The sequence below is a fragment of the Amphibalanus amphitrite genome, unplaced genomic scaffold (genome assembly GCF_019059575.1).
Source record: "Amphibalanus amphitrite isolate SeventyFive unplaced genomic scaffold, NRLGWU_Aamphi_draft 000232F_arrow, whole genome shotgun sequence".
NCBI lineage: Eukaryota > Metazoa > Arthropoda > Thecostraca > Balanomorpha > Balanidae > Amphibalanus > Amphibalanus amphitrite.
In genome coordinates this window covers 24200-51374 of record NW_024881727.1, presented here as the reverse complement: position 1 = coordinate 51374, position 27175 = coordinate 24200, and the positions used below count along the sequence as shown (strand labels likewise).

Genomic DNA, 27175 nt, shown 5'->3' with positions numbered 1-27175 from the left:
AAAGTTTAAAGCATGTAAATTAAGTACATGGCCGTATCCAGGACAGCGGGCTTGCACCGTGCGAGGGGGGGCATTCCCCCCAAAAAATATAGTTTTCAAAAACTCTTTGGATCTCGATTCCTTACCCACTCCTGTGCACTCATCGTATATTGAATTATCTACACGTACCTACACTCCTGTGCAGCAAACTTTTCCTAATAAAAGTTAGTTTGTTTTCTCGAAAAAAACTCATAGATTTTCGTAGATTTCGTGCCCCGCGGGGAGAATTTGCCCAAAAGCCCACCCTGGATGCGCCCTGTATAATCCCGTACCTACTTTGTAACATTGTACAATAAACTTGAGTTATCGTCATTTTACATCTGTCATGGATTCTTTATAATCCCGTACACTGCCTTGATCCCGGTAACCAAGACTGATTCAAGATCTTCACTCAAAAGACTAACATAAGACCAAGATTACTTTACTTATAAGACGGTCTTGCGCAAGATTCCTTTACTACTCTTGCGGTAGAGAAAAAAAATAGACGCTTTCTGCTGGAATTCGATGCTTCCATATAAATTGGCAGCAGTCTAGTAACAGCAAATTGACGCACCTGTTCCAAAATGAATTATGTTCAGCTGTAAAGTATTCTGCTGTTAGCTGCATGCTTCTTGCTCGAAGACACCGCAGCGAAAACCAAAAACACTCAACAAGCAGAAAACTTGAACATATTTGATTTAAAGGAATTTATTGCATTGGGTGTGTGTGTTTATGCTCATGATTTTTTTATTTATTTGGAACTCGAATGGAGAATTCACTGGAGGAAGAGGGCCAGACAAATATGAAATGCTGCTTGTATTTAATTGACAGCTCTCGCCTTATCTTTCTAACTGAATTCACGCCTAGGAAATTGGCACCTTGACCGGGCAACAACATCAAGTGGCAATTGTTTTTTTTTCTGTAGTTTTTGTTAAATAATTGCGTAAACCGTATTAACCTTACATAAGCAATGTGAAATGTTTCTTTTTATTTCTTGTATATTGAAAGGATTCAGCTCTGTTACTTTTCTTCTGAAAACTGGCATGTTATGATAGACAAAGACAGACCTGAAGCCAGCTTAAGCAACAGGAAAATAGCCGCCTGCCATAATTTTTTGCCTGAAGACCGCTTCACATACGGAGCGTAACAATTTTCACTTGTATGTGAAGTGGTCTGTAGGCAAAAAATTCCGGCAGGTGGCTATTTTTCTGTTGGTAACACTGGCCTCAGAATTGATGAAAATAAGAGGTTGGCCACTTGTGAATGTGTGATTTTGTCTAAATGTATTTGAAGTGAATTGTATAAATGAAATAATGTTTTGACTCGTTTTATAAATTGCAGGCCTTGAAGTTATAAACAATGCCTAATGCCTGGGTGTTGGTTCCTGCCGCCGGTTGTGGGGAGAGGTTCGGAGATGAATGTCCAAAACAATTTTCACTTGTCCATGTAAGTATGCTGGCAATTTTTTTGAGTTGTATTATTTTAGCTACGTGCTTGTTGGAAAAGGAAAAAAGGAAATACCTATCTTGAAAGAAAAAAAGCTAAAAAAACTCCAACTTTGTGATAAGTTTTAATGCAGTTTTGCATTTTGATCTGCACTGCATGCCACTTTGTAACATTTTTTTTTTGCAGGGCCACACCCTGATAAGCTACACAATATCCAGCTTGCTGGCCTGTGAAGAAGTGAAGAAGGTAATTGTGGTGACTTCAGACCAGACTAGAGTGGGAGACCTTCCCTCATGGTGGTACCATGTGCTGGATGCCTCTGATCAAGTGACCTCTGGCTCACAACCAAAGCCAAATTACAAAAATTCTGCAGACAAGCCAGATGGCAATGCAATGGTTCGAGATTGTGTTGCTGGGTTAGATAAAAATGATGATCTTTCAGTTGATATTACTGACAAGACATTTTCAAGTGAATATCAGATAACCAAGCCTTTGGCAGAAAGCAGGGTTATATATGTCCCTGGGTCTACCAGTAGGCATCGTTCTATCAAGTGTGGCCTGGATGCCATCAATCAACTTGTGGAGATTGGGAAGGGTGAGTATGCTTTTCAAACTAATAGCAAGAAGTGAGAAAGCAAATTAAGTAGGTAATTGAAACAGGTTCCATTCTGGTGCACGATTGTGCTTGGATGCAGTGTTTAACATGTTTGTGTGATGTGTTTTCTTTGTACTGATATCTAATTGAAGAGGAAAACACCTTGCTAACGCTCACTTGAATAGGCTGCCACTTTGTTTATGTTGCAGTTGTCCCTGACAGTCTCCATTATTCTTCCTTCACCCAACTTAACACCTATTTCATTCATAATTTACTCATGTTTCCCACTCATTGATTCAGCTCATACAACAAAACACCCTATACTGACATCTACATGTCTGTAACCTACACAAGCTGACCATTGTGCGCGTCTGCCCGGCTCAGAGACCGCACCAGACGTGGTGCTGGTGCATGACGGCGTGCGGCCGCTGGTGCCCGCGCCGCTGGTGTCGGCGCTGGTGACGGCCGCGGCGGCGCACGGCGCTGCTGGTCTCACCCGGCCCCTGGTCTCCACCGTGCTGGAGACGCCCGCCGGCCAGCGCGCCTGTCTCGGCCGCAGCCTGGACCGCTCGCGGCACCGCGCCAGCGAGACGCCGCAGGCGTTCACCTACTCGGTGATCCGGCGCGCCTATCAACAGGTACGGTACGAGATTACCGTACCCGCAGGTGTAGGAGCATCGCTTGCCACTTCGGTGACATTATATCCCTACTGAATATGAGAGCTGTGCCTACTCTCCTTTTTCTTTGCGGCGGGCCTATTTTGAGCTATGTTCAAGTAAGACTATCTAAGTGTTGATTGTTTTCTATCGTGTTTTCAATTCGAAGACACCGAAGCTCATGACGTCATGAAATAGGATTCGTTTGTAAGAAAGCTAACAAGTGAATTTCTTGACTCATAATAATATGTTTGTTTGCGAGGCTAGCTTTGGTTAGGAATCGATCATTGTTTTCAAAACTTTACTTCAAGGGTGCTAGAAAGGGTTGTATGTACAGGAACAGGGAAGTTGTATGCAGTCTGTGGTACGGCTGCCGATGGTTGAGTCGTGTTCACTGTTCACGATCATAATGGCGAGTTTAAGGGAAATATCACGATATAGCAAGGTTTATAGCATCATTGCGTGATCACACTTTCCCTACGATTTCCTGGTGTGGAATATCGACCTAATTTAGCATATTCATCACTTGGTTTTTAATGGGCAACATACAAATGACATCATTCCAATATGCAAACAAGTGTACACTAGTCTTTTCATAGATCTGAATAATTTCCCGAACATAAAGAGCTTACAATCTCCGGGTTTGCGAGTAGACGGCTTTCGCTTACTCATCAAGCAGCATAAATGGCTGCCGACAGCTCACATGGTCAGCGCTAGGCATATCTGACACACGCAACTTTGTGTTAGGAGTCAGCATGCTGGACACATGCAACCTTTTTAAGGTTCTCTTCTCATTTCCTTGTTTTAACTTCAATTTGTAAAGCTATCTTACTTTGCAACGCTTTTGCTGAGGTTTTGCCGCATCTTATGCTGCAGTTCATTGGTTTGCTGTCTGTTTCTGCGCTGATTATCATAAGTATTAACATATGAAGTATTATCTATCCATGCTTTGGATGCTCACCTTTGCCTAAGTACTATTCCGTTCTGGAAATTCATAATGGCGCATGAACATATGTTTTCCTAACTTTCGCATCGTGAATTTGAAACGGTGTTTAGCTTCCTCAATAAAAATCGCATAAGAGGCCTATGTTCCCCGCCTTAATTTGACACGGAACTACATGGCACGCTATGCACGAATTTAAAAAAGTGTGAAGGGCCATTATCAACAACCACTATTTCACATAGCTCCATGCTCCATTTTGCGCTACAGGCAATGTATATGTTATATAACCTACTATTTATGGCTGGTAGCAACCTTCGGAACCAGTCTGAGCATGTGTTGTTTGTGGAATCATGTGTGACAGTGAATTCATGACATAATCGCACGTACGGTCCGTTGCAACATGCAGTCCTCGTATGATATGGTGCACAAGACTTTTATCGCATTCCAGTGCTCCACGCATCCTGCAGTGATAATAGCAAACCCACCTTGCACGATATCATCGGTAGCATCGCATCACCTTCATTTTTTGTAAGTCTTGCATCCACTCCACACTTCAGCATGATTGACATTGATCGATGTTCATCGGTTCATTGTGTTTGACATGATATCGGAAGCTCAGTTTCAGAACAGGACATCACCCAGTCGTCCATTATGACCACCACTAAAGATATCGCTTTCCTCCGCCGTCAGTGTTCTGAGCAAGAGCTGGACCACGGCACAGAGTGTCTCCAGCTGGCTCTGACCCACGCCGGTGTAGCTGCCCGCCTATTGGATGGATCGCCTGACCTCTGGAAGGTCACCTACCGCCGTGACCTGCACGCGTTCCGCGGCGTTCTAGACGGTGAGGAGAGGAGAGAGAATGCAGAATGTGTGGAGTAGAACTGATAAAGAAGATGAACTGACATTTGAGGTAAATGGTATTAGTTTTAAGAGCTATGCCTGCTAGATGAGATGGAATTAGGGCTTCAATTGTATATTCGGGCGCTTAACGACAGCGATTGATTAATGAGTTGCAAGAAATATATCTGTTTTTCGCTAAACTTTTTAAAAAGTATAAGTCAATTTCCATGTAGTCGCCATGTAGGCATATGTATTTTATATTTATTTATCTGTGAATGTCGCTGGTTCCGGTTGTGGTTCTGACAGTCTGGTCAATCTATAGGATGTTTATTTCAATATGCATGTGATCCACTATCCACTATCCAGAGATTTTCATAAACACACCACTATATTATCGTTTTTGTGTGGTTTTACATTCATCGTGATTTGATTCTAATCGGTTAGTGGTGAAACAACAGCTTAGAAATGGACATCCGGCATGGGCAGTGCCTAGCGGACTGTCACGTGACTGTCACATGATCATCACGTGACTGTGGCGGAACCTGCCAGTCTGTTTTCGAACCGGTTGTTCCATATAAGGTGCGGGTGGCCTTGGCAACTTTGCCGCCTCGGTCCGCGGCTAGTAACGACGTATCGCTGAACCCGCGCTCTAGCCGGGGCCTTGGTGTTGCTGGTGCTACTCGTTAATGTTTGATGGATCGCCAACATGTTTCGGAATGTGAAAACTGATACGAAGTGCTGGTGGTTGACGTCTCATGGTCACGCATACTGACATTCTTTGAATCGCGCTAGAACAGGTGCGTCGAACATGAAACGGTAATAACGAAACCTGACATGTGTTGCGGAGGTAGTCGGGCAAATCTTTTTTACGACATGCCGTGGATTGTTGCACTACGCGCATCGCATCCGGGTAATAGGGACATTACCTATACGACTTACAATACTACGTTGTTGTTCTGTTGGGCGCTTAGAACTGCACTCAACAGAAAGCCCTAATCCACCCGCATGAGTCCCAGCAAAATAGCAAACATTTACCGCCCCTTTTTTCTTTACAGACACGGTGGTTCGTCCTGCAATAGTCTCCACGGACCTGACTCTGGATGACATGCGGGATAGCCTGGTACGTCTTCTTTCCCCTCGCCTGCCGCGTGCCACTGCAGTCTCCTCATCAGAGCTAGTCAACGCCAGTTACGCTTACTCGAGTCTTGTATTAATTCGATCATCAGCGGCGGTTGAAATCAGCTCGTGTGAGACCGCTGACAGAACTAGATCGGCGATGGGAATGACGGCGCAGACAGAAACTCTGACGGTAGCGGCTTCCCATTTGAATCGATGCCTTCCGGGGTACGTGGTGGACCTTAGGGTAGGCCGTGCGGCTGAAGGTTCGTTGGAGAAAGGGGATGAGTTTCACCGACAGTCGGGGAAGTGGCTGTGCTGTGTGGACTGCACGGAGAGGCCGGTGAACGACAGAAGACTAGCAGCCCTACTGACATCGATTTTGATCTCAGAAGAGGGCGCGTTTCACGGCCAAGTGTTGCGGTTGTGATGTGTTATGGAATTGGGATGATAAGCTGCTTATTAGCTTGAAACGGAGCTTGGCTGCTTAGTTACATCTTCAGCAAGCTAAATGGTTTAGCTGTTATGAATCTCCTTAGGTAGCTTAGTAATAAATCCTAATTAGTATTGAGCTTTCTGTTGCATGACTCGCTGATTCTGCATACTCACTCTGGAATCTCCCGGCTTTAGCCGATTGTGCAATAACCGTGGTTAGACTTTTAGTTACATACCTGAGCTGGCTTACACTAAGGCGTTGCAAAACCTGTCTGCGATACGGAAATGGGCTAGTCCGGTTAGAAGAAATGGGTTAGTCCGGTTAGAAGAACAATGCTACGAAACAATAATGAAACGTTTAAAGACCACCACAATGGAGTGTTAAGCGTATAGTTGAATGGGAGAAGTGAAAGCAGGGTTTGAGTCAAAACTGATCTAATGTACGGCATATCACATCTAAAAGTTTTGTGACCGTTGTGAAATGACATGCATCTTTGCGGCTGTGTCGATAGTGAATATGTTTTCCCAAAAGATGGCAATTTTATGTCTTCGGGACGTGACTGGTGCTTCAGTGATCTTTGTGATTTATGTTACCGCTACTACAAGATAATGGTGCGCTATCTAGGCATAAAGTATGTGTTAGCTTTGTGCGGCTTGTCGTTGCATTACACCTAGAAAATATCGTTGATTCACCTTGGCTAGTCATCATGTGTCATCATTCAGCATGTCTGCCTAGACTGCCAAAGATCTCGCCCAAGGCACTCGTCTGTTTGCTACAGTGACAGCGATGGTCATTTACTACTATGACATATAATTTGTAACTAACAAATAGCAACGTTGTGTGATAAAACCAGTTTTTGTTTCGGATCTCACCGTAAAGTCCTTTGTGCTTTCCTTTCGACTATCACCGAATAGCTCGTTATTTTACCCGCGCCATTGTTCTGGCCCGCCACTCCACGTGAAGTGTCAAAACTGGAGGGGCCCGTATAAACCGTGAACCGGACCCGGGCGCCCGTCGCGTGTGCCCTGAGCCCCGATGACATGCTCGGGGACACGGCTCCGGTCTACGGACGGCTCGAGGCGCTGCCGGACGCGGCCAGCCCCTTTCACTTGCAGTCGAGTGTTCAGCGAACGCCGCTCTTTTGCCTCCGCCACAAGGCCAGCGGCCTCTGTAAGGAAGCGCCAACCGTCCGGTGTGAGCGCCTCGCCGAGCCGGGTGCTGGCGAATCGCCAGTTCAATGCAGCCGCCGCGTGTGTAGGTTTGTTGGTCGTATCAAAGAAGGGCGGCGGGTGTGTCGTTTGGTACCGCGTTGTCACAACATCTCATGCGTATCAAATGAGCATGTGCCGCGGCGCCGCGAACGCGCTCACCCGTCGCATGTGAATGCATAGGTGAACCGTTATGGCGCCAAACGATTCCTTGAATGAATTAGTGATATCCGTGTTTTCACATTTTCCTCAACCCAAAGACTAGCATGGCTTTATTTGAGCTTGGGTGAATGGCTGGAATGCAACATCGTGCAAACTAGGCTATCGTTTCGATTGTTGGATATCGCAGTACACAGGGTTTGAGCATATGCGGCTTAATGGAGCGCGAAGAATGGTGACATCACGCTAGCAGTGACGCACGGGCCCCCTAATCAGTATTCACCACTGCGGCTAATCCGATGTTGATCCGTTGCTAGTTTGATATGGTCTCTACCATTCTCTACCCACTCATTCTGTCCAATATTCCGAATCCGACGCCCTCCTGTTCTCTTTCCAGATCCTGGATCGGGTGCTCAGCGATCCGTAGTGGTTCTGGAGCTGAGGGGAGGCGCCGCCTTTATAGCCGCATCGAATTCTGGTGCAGCCTCCGGCCACTAGAGGTCCTCAGAACCTTCGTCCTTCGAGTACCATACCAAGGAACGGCCGGTGAGTGGCACACCTGGGATATCTGTTACTCGCGCATCAGATACGCTATGCGGTTCGTGGATGGAAGTACGACATAATTTTGCGATAGGTTGTTGACATTTTTCATTAATCTCGTACTTACATTGGCTCGATGGCTACTTCTGAGCAGGCGCGTAACCACGAGTCTGAAGTTACTGGGGACCACATGGAGGGCCACGAATATTTTTTTTCTGGATCAGCCTTTGCCCGAGTGTGGGGGGGGGGGGGGGAGAGAGGGGGAGGCGTTTTTGGCCACACCTGCCAGTTAGTTGTTGCGCGTGATAAGGAAAACCGCGGCGCACACCGCTGCGAAACTTGGTATGGCTTATGATACCTCAATTTCGCATAGTGTCTGAAAATTTTGACGCCAAGTCACCTAAGGTCAGGTCACCAGGTCAGTAAAGTAACCAGGCCTCTAAAAAGCTTTGTGACTCTGTCATTCCTACAGTTTAAATCCCAGAAATTTGAAAATTGAAACTCGAGCTTTTGCATGAGGAAATCAGTATGAACAATTCGTATACCTATCTTAAAGTTTTCACATCGGTGAGCTAATGTCAGGTCAATTTTACAACCTCTCCATTATAAGTCATTGGGAGAAAATTGAAATGCTCTTCTTTTGGCCGAAAACACATTCAAACACCTTGACACAGGTAAATATGATACACTGAACCGGGAAATTGCACCTGTGACCCGTTCTATGCCCCTGAGCTCATCTCAGGTCATGAAACATCTCCAACAGTTTTTTTTGCCACGACTTGTCACGACTGATAGCTTCTAAGAGACACACTGAACCTGATTTGACCAAATCTGCACCTGATCTGCACCAGATGCGCACCAAATGTGTACCAGATGGCTGTCGTGAAAACGGCTAATATGGTGTGGCAAGAAGTCCCCCCCCCTACCATGGCGAAGTTGGCCGAGAGGCCCACCCGGGCGCTGGCTAAACAAAACATCGATAGTTTTGTCTTTCGTTGAGTCGTTGAGTTGACTACATAATACTCTTCACGTCGATTTAGAGACAACATTTTGCTATTTAAGTAAATTGAGGAAGTCGTCGGTTTTACTGGGGACGGTCCCCAGTAACCCAAAAGCTACTGGGGACCGGTCCCCAGTATCCCCAGTGGTGGTTACGCGCCTGCTTCTGAGTGAAGTGAAATAATTTTTCATTGTTTTTTCAGTACTCCGTCTTCCCGAATCAGCCTTTCAGTTACTAGGCCGTCAGCGCACCCCTGTCGGTTTTACCTAATCTGATATGTGTCAGATGTGTCTGACCAGGGTCAGATATGTCAGTCCAGGGGCGTCATCAGATGTCAGTCCGTCATCAGATGTCGATAAAATCTGACTCCTCGGCCCACACCGACACCCCCGCCGATGTGGGTGCTACTAAGACGTTCAGCGCCAGAGTGAATATACCCAAGTGCCCGCTGCTGTGCGGTTAAAGTTACAGTCATTTGCATGTCACCTTGTCAACCTTACCAACACTTCCTTACATTGAATGTTCCAGCAGGATACTAGAATAGCCTAAAATAGGAGGAAAGTATTAACTTAATTATGTTATCCTAAACGCTCATTACAAAGTCAAGGCGATGTCCACAATAGCAATGTCATTGATCGCTATCAGAAAAAGAAAAATATACTGAACGCTGATGTAAATACTACCTATCTATTGTGCTGTGAATAGGTAAATAGGCATTTTTGTCGTTGTCAACAATTGGTGGTGAGTATTTGTTATTCAGTAAGCACATTTTCCTTAGGCGTTCTCGTTCATATAGAAACGATCTGTTCCACTCGCACCCATTTCATTTATCCGCTTCCTCCTCGCTCCCTCCCTCCTTACGCCCCCCCCCTCTCTCTCTCTCTCTCTCTCTCTCTCCCTCTCTCTCTCTCTCTCTCTCTCTCTCTCTCTCTCTCTCTCTCTCTCTCTCTCTCTCTCTCTCTCTCTCTCTCTCTCTCTCTCCTCTCTTCTTTCTCGCTCGCTCGCTCTATCTTTGTCGATCTGTTTCTGCCTTGAGTCTCACATGAATGCCTTTGAAATCTTATTGTGGTTTATCAGTGGCCCTCTGGTACTGAAACCATTTACGGCATTACCTATACGAATAAATATATGATAATCTATCATTTCAGCCGTGTTCATCGCCCAGCGAACGCTACCTTCAACAAGAATGAACGTGAAATAAGGGACCGTTTTTTTACTACAATAGGGACTAGAATTAATTATCACATGGTCGAGAACGTTAATAAAGAACCACTAACTTGTGCACGCCTCAGAAAGTAGGCAGTAGGCACGTACCCCTGACGTGCCCTATTTCAAAGCTCTGAGGAGCTATCAACATCGCATTCCTCCTCAGGTATCATAATCAAATTTATTGCTGTGCTTTTTTCTGGCATATCCGCATTGGAATTACAATAGCTGTCTTTTATCCACAGTTTTGCTTGTTATCACGAACCTTCCTGTATAAAAATGGATGACATGTAACTTCTATTTAGGCCACAAAACCCATTCTTTTCTTATGCTAGTAAATATGTTTGATTAGTCTGGACCTTGAAATTTATCACTGTTATTTTATTGTTATTCTGGATTTTAACTTGGTTGCTCTTTCCTGAAAAAACATCTATATGATAGAGACAAGAACAGTGTTACTGTACACTTTTCGTGAGAAATAATAAATTTTCCTATAAATCGTCACACATAAAATCACTTGAGCACTGTCAAGTACTACCCGTAATTAAATTATATAGCCCATTGTTGCTGTGTTACGCCCTGTTTATATTGAAATTTTTGTCGAAGTCAAGGCCGTATTCGTCTATTTCGATGATTACATGACACATAATGTTATGCCATGACACATAATGTCAATGTTATGTAAAAAATGCCGCAATGTAAAAAGCAAGACCGCTCCGTTTCGAGGTTGGTTCGTTTGGCGCTTTGCAGCCTCTCCACTCGACCATTTAAATTTAGAAACGACTGTCTGGTTTCTATCTTATACCAAAACCAACTCTTTAGTGTCAGCTCATAAATTGGCAATCGGCAATCGCAGTCAGCCGCTGGGCGGCTAACGCATTGGGTCTATCTGCCACCTGTCTGGGTGCCATCACGCTGGAATTTGGTGGCCCGGAGTGAACAAACAGCCGCTCCTCGCGGCCGACCGTACCTCGCCGGCGGCCCGGAAAGCTCGCCACCCAGCGCCAATAGTCGTGTCGGCCGCGGCGGCGGCGGCGCCGCTGGATCCGCACGCTATTTCTGGCCGAGCTAAGGTTACGGCACCGGGAGGAACCAAACGTGGCGGGCCGGCCGCCGCCGCCCCCGCCGCCGCCCCCGCCGCCGCCCACACCTGCCGCCGGGCGGTGGCGGAGCGCGGCACGATGGCGTCGGGGCGGTGCCGGGGTGAGCGCCGGGCCGCCCCGACCATCCGTCCGCGCGGCGCCCGGGAGATGTCCCAGCTGGGCGGGAGCTGTCGCGGTCGGAAGGGTCCGCTGGTGTCAGAGGGTTCAGAGCCCAGCGCCCGCTGACTGATAGGGATTCGTGCCGGTGCGTAGGCAATGGAAATACCCATTAGTGGGTGTCGGGAGAGATGGGTGGTGGTACTTGACAGGGGTCAATGAAATGGGCGACAGGACCAACCAACCATCCACGAATCAAACGGGATGGAAACCGAAAACTTTTTTTGTGACGAAAACCATGCAGATGTGAACAGACCGATCTATCTTTTCTACCACTTCGTTCGTTTTTAAATAATAAGAACAATTAAATGACACTGGGCTGCGAGAAGTTTCTGTTTATTTAGCCTGTGGACAGTCATACGCTTATCTGGCCCCTGACACCTGGACGGTGGACAGTCAGGATCCTGGTGACAGGCTACGCCACTTCATCGGGCTGACATGTGACAGGAAGCCTGTGACAAATTATCACGGTCGCGGCATCTGAAAAATGCCGACGCCAAGGGCAAGATGAGCACCGTCACTGAACGATGTTGTTCTGTCCTGACTGTGTCATTGTGCTCATGCACGTGAGCTAAACCCGCAGTATGCGTCCGTGCCAACCCGCGGCCATTGCTGTGTCAGTGTGTCAAGTAGCTGTGATGAAATCCCGAGGCCTTGATGCCCTCTGTCTGTCGTGTGTCATCATGTAACGGGTTTTCTGTCTTTGTCAGAGGTAGACGTTTCTGTGGATTGCACTGGCGTGTGAGAGGGAAGACTCATGACACACTGAGTCGGGAATGAGTCGCCATGAGTCACCGGGTCGTCGTGCGAATCTCCCGTGGTTCATAAATGCGTCACCACGGGCCGATACGCCCACTGGACGTAACGATGCTGCTGCTTTGCTTCCTTTTAGCTGCTTAGCAAAATGTGACGATATTATAATACAATTCTGTTGATGATTTAGAAGATGAGGTAGTTTTAAGACAATCATTTTAGTGACAGTTGTTAGTGACCTCAGAAATTGATAATACGATTATACCCACCTATAAAATTTGGTGATCCCGGAATCAACGCTTTGTCCTTTTCATCATACTATCTCATTGAATCGTAGCCGCATCCAGTCTGGCTTTGTTTACGTGATTGTGATTGTTTGGAAGGGGCTGGTGATGTTTGCTTTGTTGCGGGAAGGCATACAATTTTGACTGGCTGTATGCCATTTTATGATGACATGCTAATGGTTAGTGGTTACATCAGGCATTGCGAGCACCCGGATGCGCAGGGTCCGGCTTTCGTTTTAACGCTTAGCTTTGAAACCCTTTCACACCCTCAAGCTTTCGTTATGATAAGAAGTCCGGCTTTGAATGGCACAAGCAAACATGTAGGCGACTACTAGTGGTGCCAATCGGAACTTGGACCTTGTGTCCTATATGTCCTATTCGGAGTTAGGTTGGATAAAGGCAGGAGGCTTTGGACAACATTGGACAATCACTTGCTAGCCGCTACACATCAGCATTTTTTTTATATAAAATAATCGCATAAGACATTGATTGGCAAATAGAAAGCTCAACTTTTGATATGATAAACACTTGGGCTGGTAACACATTAAAAGGAAATGAAATAGAAGTGTTGAGTGTAAATTATTATGCAGTTTTCGAACATCTTTGGACAAAGGGCTGGCTTGGACATTTTTGGACGACCAGTCGACGAAGATATCAGAGCATTGGACGGACATTGGATACCCATTTTATGAAACTGGCGCCACTAGGCTACACACAGACGGCTGAAAATTGTAAATTGTAATGTAATTTTGTGTAACCACGCAGAGTTGATCTGTGCCTTCAGCTACCGGCTTTTCACTTAAGTTTGAGCCGGGGCTGTTCCCTGGACCCAGCATTAGGACACCAAGCATGTCCCATTCTCAGAGACAATAGATGTGCTCAGACGCAATAACGATGAAAAATTGTGCTGAAGGCAGAAAAACGCGTCTGGGAGACAATTAACCATGCAAAAATCAAATACACGCCAGAGCGAGTGTCGGACCTCACATTTTTTATTGTAGTTATTTTTAATAACAGAGCTCGTCTGAAACGGCGAACTTTCAAGTTGGTCTGATGTTAACTCTGCTAATTGTTACATTTTTCATCCGGGCACCCTAATCAACCCGGGTGCTGTCTGTCAACGGGCCGAACTTTGGTGTGCATGTCCCAACTTTTGCATGTTCTTTCACCTATGAATTGTACCGTAGCACTTTTATGGACAAAACAACTACACTTCTCGCGAAGTTATTTAGCTAATTAAGCAGACCCTTTCCCTCGTTGCGGCACGGGCCCTTTGTCAATCCGTTTGAACGGTTCGGACCCGGTTGAACTGCCACGGCGGTGCTGCGTGAACGTTTTGACTGTAAAAGAACCTTGACTTTGACATCGCGAGACTGCCGACTGTCATTGTACAACGTACATGCATCAAAGTTGCGTGGAGCGGAGGGTAACGGGAGGCTATGCGACAGGCATTTCCAAGACCTGCCACAATGCAGGAAATTACCCTTCGGGCGTCCTACCAAGATTCCCCATAGTTGGCTCCTTGCCCGTAAATGGCATATTGCATGTTTCGTTAACAAGATTCGTGGCTCGGCTATGAGCGTAGCGTTTTAAGTATTTTAATTATATATACTGAGCTGAGATCAGGTACTATAATTGAAGCTAGTAGCTAGCTGCCTTCAAATCTAATTGCCACTGGGCCTCATCCTTAGTGGCAGTGCCGTTGGCTGCGATTTCTGTTAGACTCAGACTCCAGTACCTGAAGTCCTACTTTGGGCTGCTGTTATCACTTATCAGTCCCAAATACCGTGGGAAGGACATAAAATGTATTGCTCGGCTCGGACCTTGGGGTAGTGGCCAGTGTACCGTGGCAATGTATACTACTGGAGGAAGTCCTCAGTACCCTTGGCATAGTGTGCTGCCGTGCTTTATCCTTGTAAAGTGGGTATAGGGAGCAATGCGGGACTCAGTTCCCAGCGTTAAGCATCGTGTATAAGGTGTACCAAAAGATCAGTCACTGGTACCCTAGGATAGCTCGCTGGCCTGTACTGCTCAGTACCGTGGGTAGAGTGTCGAGCTGTACTGAATGTACTCTGCATAGCGTGAACTCGACCTGCATTGCTCAGCACTCAGTGCGGAGGGTAGGGGCGTCGGGCTGTACCGAATGTACATGTACTCTGCACACTGCACAGTGCTCAGCGTAAAGCCTGGCCCAGTGCTCGGTACCGAGGGTAGGGTGTCGGGCCGGCTGCCACCGGAGCCGCCGAGCGCTGGAGCCAGCTGCCGGGGCGGTCTAAGTTTGGCACTGGCTCTCCTCCAGCCTCTGCTGGGCGGCTCTGCTCCCCGTGCTGGACGGCGGTGGCTCTCAGAGGCCGACGGACCCTCGCCGTGATCACATTCCACCGGCTGCGGTCTCTCTCCGCGCTGTCTCTCGAGCTTCTCCGGCGCCACCCGTAAGTGCCGCCCGTCTCCGTCACCAGCCTCAGCGCACGGAGCGGCTGACGCTGCGCGCCACGGCGACCTGTGGTGACTGTGTGTGTGTTTGTGTGTCTGCGTGTCCGTGGTGTGCCCCGCGCCCTGCGGTCAGCGGCGCCTGGTGACCAATGCCTTGTGGCTATCTGGTGACCTCTGGGTCTTGGCTGTGAGGTACACGGGCTGGAGTTGATTTCCAAGGACTTGGAACTGTCTGGAGTGGTGTGACCGACACGGATGCGGTGACAGGAACATATCAGAAGGACACCGAGTGGCGTATGGTGCACGTTATGGGACATCACGATACATTTCGTTACGTCCTTGAGTGCTGGAGCCAAGCTCGAATGCCTCTTCAGTGAAAGCAGAAGTACTCGCTGACTTGTTTATCTATAAAACTTCTGCTAATTTGTTCCAGATTGGAATAATTATGGCATGCTTTCATGACCTTACACGTGGCATGCAATGGAACCATACCATTTTTTCAGGGCTGCAATTCCAGAAAGCCTAAATTTCTTCCATTGCAACCGGTTGTTGCTTTTGTTGAGGACGTTACCCATGCCTAGTGCGCAATAGAAGCCTACTTTTGTACCCTTCTGTTAGTTCGGAAAGCCATGGTTAAGTCAACTCTCTGCATGCACTGAAGTACTCTATAGTGACCGATGCTTTCAAGAAGCGTTATCTTTTGTCGGGTCGTCACAAGCGATCTTTTTCTAGCGAGCACAGTTGCTTTTGAAATGCATGCACCTTCGATTGTAAGCATGTCCTCCCCGTGTATTATGAATTACCGCTCGAACTAGAGCATGCCCGAGGTAGAGGGCGTGGTCCCGGGCCCCAACCGCCGAAATAGGTCATCCCCGGTCTGCGCATGCGCTGTGTGCTGCGGCCGGGTTGCAGCCGCGGGCGAAATTAGCTCCGGTTCGGAGAGTGACGCATCGCGCGAGCTCCAGGAAGTCAGCACCCTGTCTCCCCTGTTTATCGGCTGTCGCAGACGCGCTGTAAACAAGCAGTCAAAAGGGCGGCCTCCCGGAGCTGAACACGCTAGTTTGTGCTGCCCTGGCCTTGGGCGGGTGGGAGTAGTGAAGAAAAAGTTGGGGGCGTGGGTAAGAAAGTGGACATGGCATCTGTTTTCTGGGAATTGTTATATAAAACGGTTCGTTCCCCTGCAGTGAAAGCGCTAGGTATGCAAGTACCTACTACCTACTCACTTAAAATCGCATGTTCTGCATTGTTTGTCCTCGTGGTTGCATGCAAGTGCGACAACTAGGTGAATATTATCTCATTACCTGACAAAATATAATTATTGAAATATCCTGTTCAATATTCCTTAGACGGAAACCTGAAAACCTCAGTTCACCAGTTGCCTTGGCTCCATTACCAACACGTGTTTTGCGTGACACGGCGTGCCTGACAGCAGGCCTGCCGGCTGTCCCGTGTTGAACGGACAGGCGCGCCGCGATAGCATCCCCCACGAGGCCTCCGCGCCCGAGCTCGGCCGCCCGCCCCGGCCGCAAAAATGGGCCGTCCAAAAATACCTCCGACGCCAGCGCCTCTGCCGGCGGCCTGTGGAACTGTTGTACCACCTGGAAGCTGAACTTTGTGCCGTTTTGTTTGTCTTGGAAAGTAACGTCACTGCGTGCCAGAGTCAGATTATGTTCTGAAGACGCTTGTCATGGATCAAATTATACACGGATGCTAGCTGATTTTATTTTATTGTTACATAAACATTCGGATTTTATTAAAAGCATCTGGACATTTACCTACGTAACGTAATGCCTACATTTTTTAAAGAAAATGAAAATTATACTGTTTTATAACACATACATTTACTCTTTATCTTCCCCTTAACACTTGTTTTTAAGAAAAGTTTTCAATGCTCCCTGTTCTGCTTTTAAGTTTAAATAGCGAAGTGTGAGCATTCAGGTAAAAACACACAAATGCTTTGATGAACTTTAAACACTTCATTTCCATTCATGACTGTTGTCATTAATCGCAGAAATTTCTGTTCTGAAAGTTTGATGCCTTGTTGCTACTTTTATGACAAAAATAACAAAAATAAAAAATATATAAATAAAAAATAAAAAATCGAAGCTATAAAAGCAAGAGATTCGACATTGATCGTCTTAGCTCAAACTGCCCCATCCTTCCTTACCCAATGTAAAACGATTTATGAAAAAAAGAGAAACTGCAACCCTTATGTCATGGGCGTGGGAACCTCACCAAAAGTGTGTGTGTTGGGGGAAGGGGCTATAGCGAAACTTCAAATCACTTTGTGGAGCCCCATTTCCCCTATGAATAAATTATTTGCGGTTTATATGAATAAATTATTTGTGCTCATTTCACCTTGCTGAACCATTTCCTGTTCTTAGTTTTGTATCAAAATAAAAAAATTAAGATTTTGCTTTAAAAATGGCTGAAAAGTGGGGGGGGGGAGGCGTTCCTTCGCCTATGCCTTAGGTCTGAAGGCAGCGCGGCGAATTGTAAAGGGTTATATAATTAGCGTACCTATTGCCCCGCTTAAAAGCCTCGCAGACATTTTCCATAGAATGGTCAGTAAGCACCATGTTATCATATTTTTGCATTATATTTTATGTACTTACATTCTTCCAATTTCCAAACGACGACTTATATAATTATTCTGCCTTACTGCAAACTACCGCCCGTCTTTCCGGGTTCGTGCAGTCCAAACCATGGCCGTGACAATCTGTGCTGTCTGGCATGGGTCGTCTCGGCGACGTTTAACACCTCTGCTGGCGCGGGCGCTGGAGGTCAGCCTGGGTCGTTAGGAGGACCACCGCCCCCATGCTCGACGGCCCGTTATGTGGGCCGACACCTCCTGCACTTGGCTAGGGGGTGGGTGTCGGTGGGGCTGGCCCGTGCACCAGGCCCCGGCTGCCAACTATTCAACCAGACGTAGTTTCATAGAAAACACCGGCAGTTGACGTTGGCATCAGCCAGGTTCCTCCATCCTACCAGGACGTATTTATCCTTGCCAGCATTAGCGGCAAAAGTGCATAGGTATTTGTGAATATAGTCACGATAGTTTGCGTTATGAAGCCATTCCGTGGTGCAATGGCAGTAAAAGTGAAAAACTCCGCACCGTTATTGCTGGCTGCTGCAGAAATCGGTCTAGATAATATGTCGAACACTGTACGTATTTTTCACGAACACTTGCAGGCAGCCATATCATTCATCTGTGGACGTGTACTGGCGGGCGCCGCCATCTTCTGTGGTTCGTCGAGCGCATTCCTGAGGAGTAAAGTTCGCGACGCCGGCGCCAGAAAGTGGATGTGGGAGTTTTGATTGGCCGGCGTCCAGACAGGCCTGGCACCAACCACCGATGGGGTGCCGGCGGGAGGCCAGACGACGAACAGACGGCCAGAGATGAACGGCTTTTACTCGGAGCGGGCCCAACTCACTGATCAGAAAACGCCCCAGATGTTCTCCCTTCGCTAAAACTTATATTATTTAGTTGGGTGCTATTTTTTTTTTGCATTTCTACATGTATGCTGGTTGCTGATGGGTACACTCGGGGCAGATTGATGTTCCACCACACCCTACCTATCGGGCTCCCATGGCTCAGCACTGGCTGCTGCCAGTCTTGCCTGCTCTCAGCACTGGTCAGCACTGCCTGCCAGTGCCAGTGCTGTCAGTGCTGCCACTGGCAGCAGCCAGTGCTGAGCCATGGGAGCCCGATGGGTAGGGAGTGGTGGAACATCAATCTGCCCCCGAGTGTACCTATTTACATATATTCTTTCCTTATTGTTCGGCCCACTTGTTGATGACTTCTACTCGAAGTCATGGGTATCTTCTCGAGTACCCACCAAATGCATGATGTAACTGCTTCAGTTATAGGTACGAAACATGTTCTGTACCCAGCAATTGTAAATGCCGTTATATCGATGTTGAAAATATGCGGCATTTATTCCCTTATTGATCGCTTCTTTATCGAAATGACAGAGCATTTACATTTGCCATTGCCTTCTTGCGAAACAAATCACCCTCCCCCTAAACCTGCTTACATCGAGTACGATCATAATCCACTTCTGATAAATAGTGCGGTCATATGAATTTTAGTTTTTACATTACCCTAGGTTCCTACTTCGCGCTATTTCACTCTCCCCCGCCATGCGCGGTCGGTGGAGCGGAGATGAATCACTGGCATGGTAGACTGTACCGCACGACACTCTTGTTCGGCGGGCTAGCCTACCACCCTGCCGCCGTCCCAGCGAGACGGCGGCTCTGCGCCTGACGGTCTCACTCAAGGCAGTATGTCTCACTGCTCTTCGGGGAATTTAGTGGGTACTGGGAAGCTTAGATTACGATGGCCTTTGCGATTAATTACGCACGAAGGTAGACTGATTTGCAACGGCCGGGTACTTCAATCATTTCATGTTTACCCTGCGCATCAGCACAATAATTTTATATTGATTGTTGCCGGGTAAGTCCTGTTAGAGTGAACGGCGACGTTCGATACAATTGCACGCAACGTAACGTATCCACATCCCACAAGCTGTGTTTTTTAACCATGCTAACTGATTCATGCTTCTGTTTTCAGATAAAAACACAGCATCATGTCTGACGACGAGGAGGTTTACTCGTAAGTACCGCTAATATCAACTGATCGATCCTTTTCATATCTTATCCATTCGTATGGCGGCGAACACCGTCTCTTGTGAAGAAGGCGTCCTAACTATTCTTGCATTTCGTTCTGCGCTATCTTATAAACTAACTGCGAAACATTTTCACGATTAATTTTGACTTTTCTGTTTTACGACATGAAGACTTTTGTTTGGTAAATTACTGTTTAATATTCATTTACTATTTACCACGTTTTTTGCTCTCATGTTAATGTCAGATATTTGAACTACGAAAAAATTCAGAAACTAAGTTTAAATGCTATTCCTCATTTTATTCACGTCCGGCATATAGCAGTACAGTTCATGGCCAATTTTAAATAGCAATAACTACTGAAATTTAGCAGTCAACTGTTCGTTCTTTTTTATCCATAAAATATAACTATTTTATCATTTTGATGTAAGCACCGCTTGTAGATACCATGATAGGATAAATATGTTTTTGGCATATCATCGAAAATTAATCTTCCAAAAATAACCTAAGCTAATATTTTTTTAGGCTCATGGGTGATTGAAGCCCCCCAAAATATTGTCTCGTTTCTGAAGCCACTAACGACGATCGCAAGCGCCCTAACCCAGTGTATTCATACAGCTAATTGCTTCAGACTATTTTATCAGTGTCTATGTGAAGTCGGTGTATGTCTATAATTTATTTTGCGCCGCTGTTACGTTTATCACTGCCGAGTCCGTACTCGGGTCAGTACGCTGACTAGGCTGACTTTGACGCCACTTTGCGTGCTTTGTCTCAAACTTTGTTTTTCGCTTAAAGCTGCGAGCCTGCTCGGCTGGGCTGATGCGGCCGTCGAGTTTCGTTGCTAACCGGGTGTGCCTCTGGTTTCAGTTCTGAGGAAGAAGAGGAGGTGTAAGTACCAACTGCAAATACCTACTAGAGTAGAGTCGGAGTGATCGAACACAAAGTTACACTGCGGGCGTTTTATCCTTACGTTTTGCCACCATATTTTTAGCATAAATATTTTGTGAATTGCTGATGGTCTCAATTTTTATTCTATGCCATACATATTTTTTGCAGACATAGTAGTATTAGAAGAAAAAAAACGTCAGAAACGTTCTGTTTTTTATCCTTACTTTCCGATTAAAACTGTTTGCTAGAAGACACACCTTCATACACAGACATAGACCCATCGCTAGTGTGGAGTGATTGACATAGAACAGCTATACCTTTTTCGTAAAACCCGCCCGTAACGATTAAGATATAATTAGCATTGACAGCTACAGGCGGGCCGATGTGTGTGACTTGCAGCTTCCATGCGACCTTCTATTTCCTTCTCTCCTTTACTCCCTTCTCTCTCTCTCTCTCTCTCTCTCTCTCTCTCTCTCTCTCTCTCTCTCTCTCTCTCTCTCTCTCTCTCTCTCTCTCTCTCTCTCTCTCTCTCTCTCTCTCTCTCTCTCCCTCTCTCCCTCTCCTTCCTATTCCTCTTTCTCTCTTCCCTCTCCACTCCCCCTTTCCTCTCTTCCCTCTCCCTCCTACATGTCTGCGTCGCCCACCGCCGCCGCTGCTCTATAACTTTATCTGACCGGCGCTCTGTCCTCCCATCTACAGTAGCGAGGAGGAGGAGGAGGCTCCCAAACAGGAGGAGTGAGTACCGCATGGCGTGTGTGACCCCCCCCCCGTCCTAACCACCACTGACCGACCCTCGCTAATGTGACACACTAAGATAATATACACAGCCCACGCGGTTATACATTTTGACATGCAAACACACTTGTTATCTGACTAAGCAGAAGGCACATTGTCACTTGTCAGAGGTGACTTGTGGTTATGCTAATCTTCGTACGAAATGACATATCGTGAGTTTACTTGCTTTACGAAAACTGGTTGTGCGGTAGGAAAAGGATGTCTGGCTAGGTGCTCTGGAAAGTTCCACTGCATGTTCCGCAAAATGGGTATCGTTTTGAACTGCAAATAATGTAACGAAAATGCCTTATGGTGTCATCATGTGCCAATGTGGCTAGCATGACTCCAGTATTTGTGAAAGGCAGGGAGGTTTGATACCAGAGGTAAATGTAGAAATATCGGCACATCCAGCATGCAATAAAAGTAAACAGTATGTACCTTGCCCGAAGCACGTGGTCGATTGGGATTCCTTCCTATACGTGCCGCTGTTTCGGTGCCACCCTAACGGTGGAACGGCGTTTTTCGTGTTCAGGGTACTGGCAAACAATAAAGGGTGCGGATATAATTGACCACCTGTGGTCCATTTAGGTGACAATGAGCCATTTTTACTGTAAAAAAATACGATGCCGGACTTGAACAGTGCCAGTTCCACCAAATTCCGAGCAAAAAAAAAAAACAAAAATCGGATATCGTGTTATGTATGACGGACATGCTGCAAGAGCGTCAAACTCTTTGCAAGTAACCGATGGTATAACATCCATCAATTAGTTATCAGACGAGAGTTGGCTTTTATGTCGATTATAAAACGGGAAATTCACCTTTTCATGCTTTCATTGCTGGTTTGAAATCGTTATTCTTTGTCCTTCTGGTTGCCAACTAGCTCAAGGAAGGTGAGGAAAAGTCACGAAACTAAATACATATGCAGACCGCGATATATTACAGAAAAATGCAAGGGCTACAGCCTACAACATATGCACTGAGCAGGCTGGGAATGTACTGACTACATCAAACAACAATTCAATGTGTCTGCAAAACCCCAGACTGTTTTTACACCGCTACAATGCCCATCATATCAAAAGAATAACCAATTTTCCTAACCAATGCCTTTTCACAGCATGTGATGCATAGCTAACCTCACCGAGAAATATGAATGCCAACCTAACACGTCATCGACCTCATTTAATACCGCCCCAGTCGTCGAACTGTGCACCGTGACTGTAGAAAACTCACCAGCAGACGTAAAACTCAATCACTTTGCAGCGCAAACTCTTTGCGATGAAGTATGCCCATAGTTTACTAGCGCTAGTTTCTAGATTTAGCGTAACTCGAGATCAGTCAAATGCCGACTTGGAATGCTTTAGTCACTGGTTAGCCAGCTAGCTACCCATAGCGTTTGAATTAGGCACTGACCTCTAGTGGTGCTAAGCTGCGCCGTCAGTAGCGCCCACAAGTGGTTCACTAACGCGCCCTTCCCGTCGCCCACAGGCCGAAGCCTGCAAAGTAAGTGGGAGGGCTGTGCCGTGGTGCTGTGACGGTGTGGAAACTGACGCACATCTTGTCTCACTGTCCACCACCTCAGTGTACATTTCTCCCGCAGAGACGTGAAAATTTATGTGGCTTTTTGTTATTCATATAAAGTCAAGTAAAACTTGAAAGTTGAAAAGTTTTTTTTAAGAAAAAAAACGAAGTTTGATTAAAATAAATAGACCTTCGAAAGACATTCGAATTTCGGGACAAATCCTTGACCAAGGATATTTGTGGACACATTTTTGGTAAAGAAAAAAAAAACAGCCGAAGACTATTTTTTAGTCAAAGCTTCTCATGACTCCCAATTTTCACGTCACTCGTGTGTCCACAATCCTCCACGTTCGTTTTCAGCTTCTTGTTTTCAGCTATCCTGTGAGGTGTTGCGTGGTTGTGCATGCCTCCGACCCGTCGGGCGGCCGGTTTGACCCAGCGTGGTGGTGTTTTTTCACGGCGTGTGTGACCTGTGGACGGGCTCCGTACCTCCGTTTTCGGTGCTCTACCTGTGACACGCCCCGTACCGCTGGTGGCGGTGCTCTGTCTGCGCTGTGGCGCTGGTTTCGGCCGGACAGCGGCGTCTAACCCCACATCTATCATGTGCCGCCGTGTGATCCACCCACACCCCTGCCGTGTGTGGGGGAGTGGACGCTTGCGTTTGTCCGTGTGCCGGTCGGGCTATCCGTGTGTTCAATGCCGCTTGCTCTGGCGCTGTTGAGTCGGTGGGAACACGCTATATCTGTTTCATCATCGATCGTAGTGTGACACGAGGCTTGGTAAAATCGTGAGTATCGCTTTACGACCGAACCATGGCGAATCTTCAGTTGCTTTTAGCAGTCGCTGGCATTTAGGTTCAATGAACTTATTCATAAACCTGCGCTGTATTTATGTTAAGTCGCATTCTGCCTAGCTATTTTCGCTCAGTCGCTCTTTAGTTTGCTGTTCTATTTAACAACAATTATATAACAACAAGCAAACACGGCTTAAGCTGACATCGCCAACGCATAATGGCTCATTGTTTAATTGTTTATGCTGGGAGGCCTTGCCTGGTCTGTTTATGACTCATGATACATTTCCAGGGAATCCGGCCCAATCCTGCCCGGGTACAGTGTCCATTGGAGAAGTCGGAACGCCTATCGTATTGTACCTACGTTCGCCAATCGCCATACAGTGACTCGATACATTATGTTCACGTGCTCTGTTGTTACGTTCCAGGCATGCTGAGGAGAAGAAAGAGGAGAACATCTTCACTGTAAGTATGCCGCTAACATCTACATTCCTTTAACATCCACAACCAAGCGCCATTTCACGTCAAACAAAAGATGCAATGAAGAACGAATCTAATAATTCACATGGCGACTTGTTCGCAAATAGTAGAAATATGTTATCTACAAAGTATTTTTTTTTTCTAGTTCCATGTCCTAACTGTCTATGATTTCGCCGAATTCGCCTCAGCGTGACATTTTACCTCTCAGGAATTCCTTTTTCCTTTGACGTAGTAACGCGCGCTTAATCAGCAAGCGTGAGCCCCTCATGTTCCCTAACATACTCGTATTATGATGACCTGACCGTTACCCCCCGTGGCGTCTGACAGCATCGGCAGCAGACCACCACCTCCGAGCTGGATGAACAGCTCAAAGAGTACATCGCCGAGTGGCGCAAACAGCGCGCCAAGGAGGAGGAAGAGCTGAAAAACCTGCGCGAGAAACAGGCCAAGCGCAAGGTGAGACGATCGGCAACAGCGAGTTAAGGTCAAACTGGACTTGCGCCTTGAAAAACTGCTTTGCGCTAGGAGGCTAGAGAGCCAGGTTTGTTCGGGAAGCTACTGTGCATTGAAATAGCGTGTAATCAACGGGACTCTCGCATGCATACTTGTCTGCTGCTTGTATTCACTTCGTGTGGTCACCTATATCTCGTTATTCAACGCCGCATCGCATCATTCTTACATCAGAGCACGACCTTTGATGGCCAACCTCCTTATGATGATGACGACCCAATGACGATGATGATCCTCCGTCTTCAGGTCCTGCGTGCCGAGGAGGAGAAGCGCCTGGCGGCCGCCAAGAAGGTCGAGGATGAGCGCCGTCTGCGCGAACAGGAGGAGAAGAAGCAGCGCGAGATGGAGGAAAAGCGCCGCCGCCTCGAGGAGGCCGAGAAGAAGCGCCAGCTGCTCGAGCAGGCCTCCAAAGCCACCGCCGGAGGAAAGATCAAGATCAGCAAGAGCGGAGACGCGGTGAGCTGGGAAGGATGGGAAAGAGGAGAGGGCGTGGACGTGGGAGTGATGAGACTGAATACCGTTACGGAGGACTTCTAAGAGATATGCCCCTAAGAGCCAGTGTACGTTAGAATCGCACATTCTCTCTAAGTGTCCAATTTCAAAAGTCAAAAGTCAAGTCCAGAAGCACTACGATCATGAAAAAATAAGACTGCTGAAAATGTCAATGAGGAGTGAGGACGACTTACGTCAACTCGATGCGAAGCCGTCTGACCCCGCCCCTTTCCCCTCAACAGACCAGCTCCACGCCCGCCAAGGCCGAGGTCATGAAGACTAAGGAGCAGCTGGCCGAGGAGAAACAGCTCGCCATGAGCGTCCGCATCAAGAAACTCAACCTGGACGTGAGTGAAGCCGCCTCCGTGGCTGATCGAAGCCTGCTTTGACTCACGCTTAGCTCGCAAACGTCAAGTACCTGATTTGTAATATTCGGGTCACATTTGTTTGAATTGTCTGCTTGGGTATCGGAAACAATGGCCTATGCAAACCGTTCTGAGCTGGTTAATAATTTGCTGGTTGTTATTCATCAATTAAATACGTAATATTGACTAAAATATGCGTCATGAATCGATATAATTATGTCCACATCGATAGAAACTAACGGGACTCAGATTAAACACCGCAAGCCAGCAATGCTATCTTTTTCAATAGCGCTGATCCTAATCTTCCGCTGGCTCTGCTCATCCCAGGGCATGGGCCTGGAGTCGCTCAAAAAGAAGGCCGATGACCTGTGGACACAGCTGGTGCAGCTCGAGACGGACAAGTACGACCTCGAGGAGCGTCAGAAGCGCCAGGACTACGACGTAAGTTGGCGTTATGATACAGGCCCGATACCTGCTTGGGAAGAGCATCCGAGGGGATATACTAGCTGGCATATTACTAGGAAGCTGCACTATGTAGATGGGTTGCTACTGCAGCTGTAATTTTAATAATTTTTCCCCAGATCTGATAAACCTTTGAAAGGGAAAACCGGGATGTTTTTGCTACTTGTTGGAGTTAAAATGTCGATATTCAACGTCCGATACTAAAGACATAAAGTAATTGTTGGGTGAAGTGACAGACCAAATTCAAAACATAATTTGGTTAAACCATATGTTTTTATTGGCGCCAGCCCCGCTGCGAGGCCGTGAGAGCCCAGGCGACTGTCCTGGTCAGCCGTTTCTGCCACGACAGTAAGCAACCGATCTGTATGACCCTTAGTAGATGGATAGGTTGATGATCACCTAGCCTGAGTTAATAGGATGATGTAGTTGATAGTTGTTGAAAAGGTTGATCTCCTGAATTTGACAGTTTCATACTTAGAGACTATAGTATTTACTTTATGCATCGAAACCTCCAATGGAAGCGTGTGTGTAGATAATGCCCGTGTAGACGAGATAATTTGGTAGACAGAAACTGATAGGATGGAGCAGGGATGGAGCATGACTGATGAGTAGCCAAGCATCCGTCGCCGTGTGTGGTGTCCTCAGTGTTCTGGTCTCCGCTGTCAGCGTTCCGTGTGCCGTGTCGTATATCAAAGTGTATTCAGCAGCGGCGGCGGCGTATCATAGCTCCTTGGCTCCACGTTTGTTGTAGCTCAAAGAGCTCAGGGAGCGGCAAAAGATGCAGCTCCGCCACAAAGCTCTTAAGAAAGGACTTGACCCCGAGTAAGTGCCGGAATATAACTATAGGTGACCCCAGCACGCCGAGCAGACTGGCCATACCTCGCTGGCTGACCCGGGGCCGGCCAGTTCACCCTATTTCCATAGACGCCCCACTATTGTAGACCCCGCCGGAGCACAGACCACAATTTTCTAGCACCAGCTGCACGTGTGACTACGCCCAGATCTCTTCATGTATTATAGCGCGAGTAGATTTATCTTTGCATGGTGTAGATGCTTTTTTCTACTGATAGACAACTTTCCATAAAGTAGTGAGGTGGGACAAAATTTTGAGCAAAATTTGCTGGTTTCCTCTAAATCTTATTTCTCCTTTATTTGTAGTTTTTCGGATAGTTTTTATTACCAAATCATGTTTGCGAGACGTAGATGGTCACAGATATAACAAATGGCATGTTTTTACAAATATTGAATCGGTAGGTACGAGTATAACAAATAGTTAAAAAGGTCTCACGAGCATAGCATCAATATAAACCAAACATCCGTAATCCCGCTCAGTTACCTTACTGGGTCGCAGTGGTGGTATGCTGCACCATGCGTGCAC

General features: G+C 46.8%; 1 protein-coding gene across 35 annotated transcripts in view; it reads left to right on the top strand.

Annotated features, from left to right (window-relative positions):
• The first annotated feature begins 672 nt into the window (after positions 1-672).
• LOC122385812 (troponin T, skeletal muscle-like) overlaps positions 673-27175 on the top strand; it is a 32289-nt gene continuing 5786 nt past the window's right edge. For 3 of the 35 annotated variants that reach the window (XR_006257265.1, XM_043374361.1, XM_043374362.1), the window contains exons 1-10: positions 14750-14891; positions 19466-19507; positions 20386-20406; positions 21106-21141; positions 22666-22680; positions 23917-23953; positions 24296-24424; positions 24725-24934; positions 25213-25317; positions 25663-25776. Coding sequence is in view for 31 of the 35 variants with exons in the window: in XM_043374361.1 (XP_043230296.1) it covers positions 19482-19507; positions 20386-20406; positions 21106-21141; positions 22666-22680; positions 23917-23953; positions 24296-24424; positions 24725-24934; positions 25213-25317; positions 25663-25776 (693 nt within the window). In the remaining 4 variants the exon portion in view is untranslated. Of the gene's footprint in view, positions 919-1359; positions 1465-1650; positions 2060-2443; positions 2698-4348; positions 4500-5553; positions 14892-19465; positions 19508-20385; positions 20407-21105; positions 21142-22665; positions 22681-23916; positions 23954-24295; positions 24425-24724; positions 24935-25212; positions 25318-25662; positions 25777-26548; positions 26620-27175 lie in introns of those variants that run through there. The other 32 variants (XM_043374379.1, XM_043374376.1, XM_043374377.1 and 29 more) reach the window with 21 other exon arrangements.